This window comes from Haemaphysalis longicornis, unplaced genomic scaffold (genome assembly GCF_048455015.1).
Source record: "Haemaphysalis longicornis isolate Haplotype H1 unplaced genomic scaffold, Haemaphysalis longicornis Haplotype H1 scaffold_1, whole genome shotgun sequence".
In the NCBI taxonomy this organism is placed as follows: domain Eukaryota; kingdom Metazoa; phylum Arthropoda; class Arachnida; order Ixodida; family Ixodidae; genus Haemaphysalis; species Haemaphysalis longicornis.
The window spans coordinates 286,431,529-286,442,393 of NW_027526203.1; the positions used below are offsets into that span (position 1 = coordinate 286,431,529).

At 44.5% G+C, this 10,865-nt stretch overlaps 1 protein-coding gene across 1 annotated transcript; it reads right to left on the reverse strand.

Moving 5' to 3' along the window:
* Positions 1 to 509: 509 nt before the first annotated feature.
* LOC144147270 (uncharacterized) lies at positions 510 to 9,706 on the reverse strand. Its single transcript, XM_077679368.1, has 3 exons — positions 9,533 to 9,706; positions 5,339 to 5,490; positions 510 to 2,886 (listed from the first exon to the last, which is right to left on the reverse strand). The coding sequence occupies exons 1-3, from the start codon at positions 9,686 to 9,688 to the stop codon at positions 2,772 to 2,774; spliced, it is 423 nt and encodes a 140-aa protein (XP_077535494.1). The 5' UTR covers positions 9,689 to 9,706; the 3' UTR covers positions 510 to 2,771.
* Positions 9,707 to 10,865: the final 1,159 nt, after the last annotated feature.

Consider the following 10,865-nt stretch of genomic DNA (forward strand, 5'->3'; position numbering starts at 1 on the left):
TCACTGATGCGCCACATTTACTGCAGACGTGCTTCTGCAGCAAATGTCTTGCAGCAGAAAGACGACACTAAGCTCCGGCATCGTTCTCCTTTCTCTGCAACGACTCTGAAAACCTGGGCTGCAACTGCATGCTATGCAACTGTATTGGCCATCTGCCATATCAGTCAACTGAGCTGCTGCAGCTGCCACTTGTAAAGCAGCAATGTTTCAAGCAGATAGGTCCTTTTTCTTTTTCTTTTGACGGTTATTGGTTTCAACTCTAGGCTGCACTACAATGTGGCATTGCTGTTTGTGGCAACTTGTAGTTGCAGCACTGTAACAGCAGATGTCCTGGGGGAAGTATTTGGACACCACAACTGCACTTCATGAAGATGTCAAATGAACTGAAGAGTTTTCCTAGTTAATTGGGAAATGAATTATAGCCCCGAGCTTTCAGCAGTGCAAGCACACTTTTTCCCACAAATGAGGTTATACGGCAAAGGATAACAAGAAAGGGTATTTGCTTCTTTCAAATGTTTCCTTTATTACGGCTGCATTACGTTCACGACGCACATATTTAAACATGAAAGTCGCACCCCTCATTATTTGCGGCGCATATTATCTTAACAGGCCTTGGAAAAGTTGACTGCTGCCTTCTACGCAACCACTACCGTATTTATTCGAATACAAGGCGAGGTTTTTTTTCCAAAATCTGTAGTCTCAAAGTCGTACCCCGCCTTATATTCGAAGCTCAGTATATATACATGACGATTTTTTTTTTACTCCAAACTGCACCATCGCCTTACAATCGTGACCGCCTTATAATTGAATAAATACGGTAGCTGTGAAGGGAGAGAGACCTCCCGCTGCCTGTACAGTGTGTTGGGCTAGTTGGTACTGCATTTCAGGGGTAGAAAAACCGCGTGTCAAATTTGGGTGAGTCTGCACCCCGTCCTGTCCCATCCCTACTGTCTTGTCTTTGGCACGCGGTTTTTCTACCCTTGACTCCCGACTGCCCCTCGTATCTCCTGCTGCCAGTTGGCCGTGGGGATGAGGGGCAGGGAGTGCCTGTCCAACACTTTCTCGATAAAAACAACAAAAAAAAAAGCCACAGAACTGTGTCATCACAGCTGGATGAATGTGATCCTCTAGGCTGCTGTTAATCCCCAAGACGAAAAAAAAAAAGTGTGGCACCTAAGTAATACAAAACCTGTCAATCATAAACAAAATAAAGAAGGAAACAGGCGATGCTGTGTTGCAGACACTTTCTCCCAACTTGAGTTTTCCTGCAGGTTGGGTTGGGTTTGGCTAAGCTGCGTGCATTGCTTAGCCTGTGTGAACGTGCAGTTATGTTTTGCTAATTGCCAAACAAAAACCACTGCAAATTTAGGAAATTATCTTTGTCTGCTCCACCTGCTTAGTACAATTGGTGACCTTTTGGTGGCACTTCAGTTGTTACAAGAGGGTTAAACTGTACCAGCGCAAAACAATCCAACAGGACCAGAAATGGCAAAAAGTAGTACACCTGCTGATGTTTTATTTACTACACAACTGATGGGATACGCATCATTCTGTGAAATTTTACAGCTTTCTGCAGTGCAGCAATATAAGTCTTTGTGTTTTATAAATGCTATGCATGGATTGTGCTCTGCGAAGGACAAGTGTTACATCAGCTGACTCTGTAAGCACTATAAAAGACACGAGAGTGAAGCAGGAGTTTGACATCTACTAAGAACTCTGCCACAAAATCCAGTACGACATACTTGTGAAATACCTTAAAACACAAATATCAGGGATTGCTTTATCCTGTTGACTAGAACACACTTGATGGCAAAAGGCAGTACTCATTAACACTGGTAAAAGCATTGTTTTCTTAAATTAAACAAAACCCTGGCTGTGCAATAAAACTGCAATAAAATCAGCACAGTGACAAACATCACGAAAAAAAAAAATGGGCACAAGTGCAGACAATTGTTTACAATCCAGCACAATTGTTCTATCAATTCAGAAACAACAACAGCCTACATACCCAATACATAACGGTCGCCCATTCAAACATACATGCCCTCGCGTCAAGTTTAAAGATCACAGTTACTTTCTGCAGAACTTATATTTCAGGCTACGGAAACCACAGCCAAATTTAGGTGTGTGTGTGTGCTAGAATAGTGTGTGGTTCTATTGCCCCTTGTAAGTTTCTGTGGCACCATAAAGCTACCACGGCATTGCATGCATACAACACTGCAGTACATTTGGAGTGACAAGGCGGTTTTCATGAAATGCAAACAGTAGCCTCCAGGCCTGGTTTTGTATCAGTAAGTGTGTGGTGTGGTATTTTGGACTGGGCAAGTACTTTAATGACCAAAGGAAAAAAAAAAAAGAAAAGAACACATACAGAATACATGGAATGTTCACAGATTACTTAGCAATATGCGCTGGTTTATGAGATAAAGATATTTCTAAAAAAAAGAAGCAGGTAACAAAGATACCTGCTCTACCACAAAACAGGCAGTTTTTACAGAATGGATTGGCTTCTCGCAAAGGATTTTTAGTTACTATTTATTTATTGAATAACCATCGATCTCGTTAAATGATGACAAATAGAAAGGGCTGCACTGGTCCTTTTACGTCCCTTTTAACAAGGCTCCCCAGTAATCCTAACCAGCATTCTCTAGCAGTTACAGCAAGGCATGCATTGTTCAGGTATAAAAAAGTGCACACTCACTACTGCACCAGAAAAGGAAACTCCAATTTATGTACAAGAGACAAGCACGTACTACGTCCTTTGCACTTGCTCATCGTCGATACAGAGCCATTTGATCGACGATTTCCTCCATTGATGTATCGCCAAACTTGTCACTGTGCTGTGCCATGAGTCGATAAATTGCTTCCAGCTGCTTTCGCTGAGCCCTGGATGGTAAAAAGAAAAGGAAGAGACACTACTACTTTCATATTTAAAGCACATAAGCAGACTCAAGTGCTCCGATGATTTTTTTGAAACAAAAAATACATCACAGCTGACCTGTTTTAGCAGCCGGCCGCCGCCAATGTTTGCTTTAAACACGTCAGTGGAGCACAAACACTTCTGCCCCACCACCCCTTACCAGATTTGAAGCTGAATTGCAAAGCAGTGCTTTTCCTTTCACCCCACCTATCAGTCTCCCAAATACTGCTGAGCTAATAATAGTGAAAAAAAGGGGGGAAATGAATTGCTGGGAAGACATTTTTCCAGGGGCACTATAAGCCGTCTCATATTTTTTTTTTTTTTTTTTTGAAAAATGATCCCCTACGCTGAAGGTGTGGCACAGTTCTGCAATCCTGGGGATTTGAGTGAGTGCTGCAAGGGGGTGCTGTGCTCACGTACGATTCTTGTCTACATCGCTCTGTTGTTGGCGATAACCTGCTGGAACCTAGCCAATAGACGGCTTCGCTGTAAAATGAAACTACGCCATCATAACCTCGAAGGGTCCCACTGCCCAGGTGACCACACTGCCATCACTGAATTAAGCGGTGTACTAGCAGGAGGAAGAATGGGGGAAAGTAAAAAACATCTTTTACTCCATACAAAAACAACATTGTGCTTTCGGGAAAAGAAATTTCAGGAACAGGCTGAGCGCTTTCTCCAGTTACGTCTGGTATAGGCACATTGTGCTTCATGATAAATTGTATAAAACACATCAAAAGCCAGCTAGTACAATGGACATAGAGATGTACATGCGAACGCTAGAAACACATTTGTAGTAAGGCCCTGCTCTTGCCTTACTTTTGTGGTACTCGTATTTAAATGCAGACACACAAGCAGAAGAGGAACACCAAATAGATGTCCCGTAACTGTGTACTGCCAACAAACTGCGCTGAAGCGTCATTGAGCTAATGGAAAACTTGCCACACAATGTAGGCATGCGGTCCGGCAACAAAAAGTGTTGGAAAACTTGCTTGAGGGGGTTCAGAAGCAACCTCTTGACTACCGATGCCACGAGGTACACAGGGTCCCACACAGCAAAGTTCGAGCAATCAACTGCCACAAAAATTTTGTAAATGCAATAAGTATTAATGAAGTATTAATGCAGTTATCAAAGTGACGCTTTCTATGCCTCACTAATGGCGTTTCATGTCGTGCCAAAATGCACTGCAGGAAAGCCAACTTTAAACAATTAGTTTCAAGGATAAGCGAAGGCACATCAAGCGCCTCTAGAAAAAAAAAAACCACTTCTCGTGGTCGGAATCGAACCTGGGTCGCTTGCGTTAAGAAGCTGACATCTATCTGATTGCGCCATTCCGACACGATCGAAGCAGCTTCGTTAATGATTTTTCTGTTAAGAAAAGGGGTTTCAATTTTTATGTATCAAAATAGCGCATATTTATAGCGCATTCTTCAAGTCCTCTCACTTGGGCCGTTACCAGTGTAGCACTGGCTGAGGATGGCGACAGGTGCGGCCAAGCATATGTCGGTGAACTTTTAAAGCCTTGATTGACTAGGGTGCCTCTATGAACGTACTCTCACTCCTGAAACTAGTATGTTGACGGTACGGCAGCAACATCTGCCGTGCAAACAAGATTCACCGGCGGGGACTACCTGCTGCAGCTAAACCAATCCTCTCTGCCAAGTCGATCATCACAATAACATTTGACTTCAAAGATGGTCTGCTGGCAAGTCTGACAGGTTGCATCACCTCTGGATTTTTTCTGCAAGTGTTCGAAACAAAATGACGTCCGCAACATGCACGGAGTTTCGCTTGTCTGAAGCTCGGAGCACATGAACTTTGGCTATGCTTGCTGCAGCTCGCTGTAGTGTCTGGCGCTATGTCATGTCTGCTGGTACAAATGCTAGTCTCCGCGCTGGGTTTGAAACCAATGACTGCACAATGACGGTTTTCAGTGGTTTGCAATGTTCAATAACATGCTCAAACCTCCTTCTCAAGATTGAAGGGAGCACTCCATGAATCGACACACGACCAACGATCTTCTTAAAACAGCAGGACATGCGTATTTTGACATGCTGCACCCTTGTCTTGTGACGAAGAGCTTGATAAGACAGTTAAAAAAAAGAACAAACCTAGAAAAGTTGCCATATAGTGGGATTCTCTGCTCCATTCCGTTTAAATGCGCAGAATAAATAATGGCGGCGATTCAAATGCACAGGAAAGGGGTTACAAACTTTTCAGTGAAACTGCATGCTTTCTGCTGTACGCCAAAAGGTTGTACTTTGCACAAATGCCATTGACGACCACGTAGCCTAATGACTGCACCACTTCTTTTGCTATGTTCAAATTGTGTTTCAGAAGCCTTTTAAAAGATGTGTAAAATAAAAAAGAAAGAAAGGGTAACGCAAACAGCTCCATGTGCTCTTGTCTGCTCTCACTCTTTTTCCAATGTCTTCTGCTCTTCTGTCATGGCCGCCTCGATCAAAGACTCGGCTGCCTTGGCTGCCTGTGGTTTGGCCGGTATTCGCTCATCATCCCACGTACACAGCTCATTATCCCGTGCACACGGCTCGTCAGCACTGTGGCCGTCCTGCATTGAGGGGAGAAAATGGGAAAAGGAAAATTAACAAGCTATTTACGGTTGAACTGTTCCATTTGTAAATTTTTCACACTCACTAGAGCATGCTTGCAAGCATGTATCAACGTGCCAAGCTACTACACTCTTCCGGAGGTAGGCACACACCTATGAGTACTCATCCAAATCTGAGGAGAAGCCCTTAGCTGGCACCCCAACCAATGTAGTCGGGATCTGCATGCAGTGCACCCATTGCCACGCTGTCCCCGAGTTGGTGACTCAGCTGCTCCTCGAGCAAAAGACACCAGTGATCACGCGACTGTGAACACAGCACAGGTGTTCATTTCTTGTGGCACCCACAGGCCCTAGGCTTTGCGACTGTGGTGCTGCCTGCTGCCACCTTTCCGCAGCATATACAGGGTGCGTGTGCGTGGCTGATAGGGGCTCATATGGTGTTTTGGGTTGCTCTCGCTTTTTGTTTTTTGCTTTCCACGCCCTAAGGAACTTATTATGGTCCCGTTTGCAAGCAGAGTACATTTAGGGCACGTCAGAATGCACTTTCAGCTTGGTGGAGTGCTCCAATGCCAACAAAAGCTACCTGGGAATGCTCTTACGAGTTCCAGCGATGACAGCAGCATATCACCACTCTCACCACCGGCTGCATCAGGCACAAGTGAATTATATTGTATCCTCATTTGGATGTGATGCCACTACAGTGACAGGTTGGTTTCATCTTGCGACATGATCTGCTCTAGTCACAACTGCGGCATGGTTTCGAATAAATACGACATGGAAAAATTTGTTGCAGGATGTGTCTTGTGTGAATATGAGTGACATGAAAATATTAGGCATAGTGCAAGGCTTTGCATCATAAAATATGTGCACACTGATGCATATTGTAGCAAGAAGCAAGGAAAATTATTGAAACCTTGCTATAATAACTGGTCCACAGGTTGAAATGGAACAGAAATGCTCGTACAGGTTATCCTAATACAGCCTCAAAGAACAGCCTAGCGAGTACTGTGCTTTCATGATCAGCCCATCGGCATGCTGCTCGGAGCAGACGAAAAGGCTGTGCAGTACTCGACCTATGTTTGAGACCACTTGCCCCAAGGCAAGCTGACCCATTATTAAATCCTTTGAGGCGTGTTCATTGCGGAGCATCATTTGGCTCCATCCATCGTACTGCGTTCATAGAACGTTCATGAAATTTATGCTGCATCAGCTTGTCCAGCGTAGTGATGGATATCTCGGGTATGACATCAACAGGCGTAACTGGCACGTTGTGAGGCAGGAGGTATTAGTGCCCCACTAGATTACCTAAGTGCAGAGAACTAATTTACATCCGAGTGCATAGCTGTACCGTGGCCATACATGGAAACCTTGTTAGTGAATTTCAGGGCTGAGGAAATTACCAACAGCTCCATGAATATACTGCCTTTGCGACGCTGATTGTGACACACTCCTGGCACTTATATAGACCGATTAGCACCACACTGTGGCTGCATCCCGTAAAACCAATGTTATTTGCTCACACCGTCACTGCCCCATGTAAACATCAGTATCCAACGCATGCAAACCAGAAGTCACAGCTGTAAAAGTGCCACAAAAGCAGCGGTGGCAGTGCGAAGCAGGCCAGAGTAACCTGCCGCTGCTTTCGAAATGAGCCGCTAGGGAGCTTTCACTGGTGCCCCTACAGCAGCGCTCATGGCAGTACCCTATATGCGTTCTTACGCAGTCTGCCCTTGTTGCTATTTCATTTTTGTTTTCTGGTTGGATTTGTTTTCTTAGCCATTGCCAATTTACCACGGAGAGTTAGCGAACATGCCGTGGACTTGACTGTGTGTCTAAATTAAAAGCTTTTTTTTCTATCATAGTTTCAGTGAACACATTATCGTACGAGATGGTTCTCTGTTGCACACAGCTATGCAAGTCCAGCAGCTGCACGGCAAAGGAAATTTTGTCGAGTTTCCCATCACATCATAATATGCAGCCATTGCAGAAAAAGATATCTGTGGTTTCCATTGCAGGCACTGACAAGGGCGGGCTGTCATTTGTTATTCTGTTGTTTCCATCCGTAGCTTTTACAACCACATGTAAGCTGGCATGTTCACCCCCCACCCCTTTATGTAACCTTTTTTTCTTTATTGTCATTTAATTTGTTGTTCTGTTGTTTTCTACCATGGTTGGTATGACCATATGTAAGCCGCCGTGTTCATCCTTCCTTACGTAATGCCCCTGAAAGGGCCTTTAAAGGAAAATAAATGATAATGACTTTGCCATTTGTTGGTTTTGTAATTGAGCCATTTTGAGAGAGCCTCCACAGCGCAGCTTTCAATCTTGTGAAAGAGCCATAGCCATAAAAGAAGTCAGCATCTTTCGTGCTTCTTTCACTGAAAAAAATCCCTGTTTTTGCACAAATATGATGGCACTTCCACATACAAAAAGGCCATGTTGGAGCTATTTATACACAAATTCAGTCCATTCCTGTCAAATTTTGCACATCGACAGACAGACAAAGCTTCACACACAAAAAACCTTCTCAACAAAAAGCCAAAGTTGGAAATAGTTCTGAAAGCTCAAATGAATGAATATGCTCAAAAATAAAATATGCTAGTCGAGCAGGCACACATGGTGTCAACGTAGTTCACTAACGTATGTTGCGTGTGTACACAGCTAGGAGGTGGATCCGGACAGACAAATTATGATTCCAGTAACTGATTGGCATCATAGGTATTCATCAGTATGGTCAGTATTGATTGGTATGACTGTTACATTTTGTGACAGCAGTCTGCACTGTGAGCAAAGTTGATGTTTAGTGGCTCCCCCTTTGTGATGGTGTGGTGTTGCACAGTGACCACAGTAACACTGCTGTACAGGATTAAATTTCACGCTGCCTGACGAAACACGCCATCCCTATCCAGCAATTTTTCGGCGCGCTGGCTCCTAAAGCACCAGCTGCGTGAGCAGGCCTGTCATAGGCATGCCATGCACGTTATATATGAAAAAAAAAAAAAGAAAATAAAGCTGGAATTCATTTTGTTTCAGTTGTAACGAGACTATTTCTTCATTCCTTTTTTTTTTTCAGGCTCTTGTGTTACATCCTAAGATTTTTTCGTTTCCTTTTTTATTTATTCTCTCTCTCTCTCTCTCTCTCTCTCTCTCTCTCTCTCTCTCTCTCTCTCTCTCTCTCTCAATTTTTGTTTCTAAAAGAAACAGGTCACAGCCTAATCTTTGGTCTCCTTTTTTTTTTTTTTTTGCCTGCTAAGAGCAGCCCGAAGCTGCTCCCGCCATGGACGTTCTATGGGCAAATAAAATACGGAGCTGCTTAGAGCTGCTTTGAGCAGGCAAACAAACAAACAAAAAAAAAAAAACAAGAAAGTGAGAGAAAACTTCACAGGCAGTTTCTTGGCCAATCCCCCGCGTGGGTATGTGCGATGATTCGTGGTTACAAACCAACCACACAAGGCGGCATTTTTTCACGGCAATAAGGTCTACCTCGCTCGTTGCATGTTGCACACAGAATTCCCGCGTGACAGCTCAACAAACCTAGGGGGATTGCGTGGAAACACTCCGCATTTGACAAATGCGGCTCAGAAGGTAAGAACAAGTTATTCTGTCGCGTATACCATAGGTACGGTGTACAACTGTGGAAACTTGAGGATGGATGAAAATTGATTCATAGAAACTGCCCTAGCCAATGTCTGGCGAGTCGCAGAGAAAGAGTTAACAGCGATGGAACTTAACATGCCTAATACAAGCTTAGGAACTTTTAGTCAAGAAGAAAGGCTATATATTTCACCAAGAAAGCGAGAAATTAGAGAGAGAGAAAAAAACAGCGACTCGTTGGTCATTGAACCAAATGCATAAGCGTAGCTCTTCGTGTGTAACAGTTGCACAGAAATTTTTCTTTCCGGAACTAATTACAGTCCCGGCAGCTGTGCTGATTACAATGGGGAAACAATAAAAAAAAAAAAAAAAGGCCCGCTGTGCGCGGCGCCAACAGTCGCAGCCTACACGCGCGGAAACGCGGTTCCTCCAAGACGCATTCGCTTACCACAGCACCAGCCGCCTGCGGTGTTCTGAACCTGCATAAAAAGCTGCCGTGCTTTGATGTTCTGTATGCAAATATAGCAGTAAATATAACGGCGCACACCGAGGTTATAACAGAAAAAGCGAAAGCTGGGCTGCAACTGCTCCACACGCCTCCCATTACGAAACCAACACATTACCAACGTTGGCAGACGTGACAACATAATTTCTACTATTCCCGCTGAAAGCAGAATAACAATCTTCGCGGCAGCGTGGATTTTACTGTTTTGTGGTAGTTATTATAAAATAATACTGATAATGATGAAATTGAAGTTTTAAGATTCCGTCAACTGCTTGGAACAGCAGAATAAAAGGGCTCGGCACTGGTTAGGTCCGGTTGATTGGTAGAGCTAGTGAGAAACTCTATGGTAGTGGGCGAGGAAGATTTTGACGATTTTGGTGGACCTTGAGAAACGGTCGACTCAGAATAGTTATGTCAGGTTATGTAGTTCGTTTTGAGCAGTGGTTCGGTTTCCGCACGAAACACGAGAGGTCGTCATGGCCATAGAGAAAGAAATACTGGTCATGACCACGTGCGCGTGCATGCGCGTGCTGTCAGTCTGCGTTCTGCAATTTGCAGTGGTTGTATGTGTTCCAGCCTTGTTTTGAGCGAACCTTCAAGCTGGAGCTCGCCCGCAAGGTATTTCAGTTGCGTTACACAATCCATTGCCATCGAATGCGTAATGCTTTAAGAGCATAAAACAAACTATCGTATTTTCCCTCTGCACTACTGCGAAGGCGGTTTGTTGTAACATTTGAGCTGTTCCATAAGTGGGCCGGTTAAAAAGTGGTTGTCTTCGATTTTGGGCTGTACGGCACTAGCTCACTTCCAATTTACATACGCCTCGAGCTTCGCGATCGCTGCGGTGCCTGCCGCCGCTTCTCCGCGGCGTTTACGGGATTAGCGCTGTGTGGCAGATAGGTGGTCATGCAGTGCTTTGGTCCTCTTTCGCTTCTCTTTGCCTTTCCGCGCACTAAACAACTTGTCATGGTGACGTCTGTAAGCAAACTGCACTCAAATTCCACCTCGACTAAATTTATTTTTGATGCGTAGTAAGTGCCTCCAAATCAGTTGGGACACAAGTTGTAGCCCCGTGGAACGCCTCGTTAATCAGTCAGAAGCTCAGAAGCGTTTAAAAAAGCTCCGCTGCAGACCACGCTGCACCTGCCGGCGGATCGCGTAAACAGCCATGACGTGCCTGTGACGCTTCAGCCGACGGGGCCTTATTCCTCTGTCCATGCACGCAGCTCGAGAACCGGTCGAGCTCCGCTGCGCACGCTTCACCTATATAGACTTC

Coding starts and splice junctions, on each gene's coding strand:
- LOC144147270 (XM_077679368.1), bottom strand. CDS start 9,688: ATGGGAGGCGTGTGGAGCAGTTGCAGCCCAGCTTTCGCTTTTTCTGTT. Junction 5,491..9,532: donor CGCAGGCGGCTGGTGCTGTG/GTAAGCGAATGC, acceptor CCCTCAATGCAG/GACGGCCACAGTGCTGACGA. Junction 2,887..5,338: donor CAGAAGACATTGGAAAAAGA/GTGAGAGCAGAC, acceptor TTTACCATCCAG/GGCTCAGCGAAAGCAGCTGG.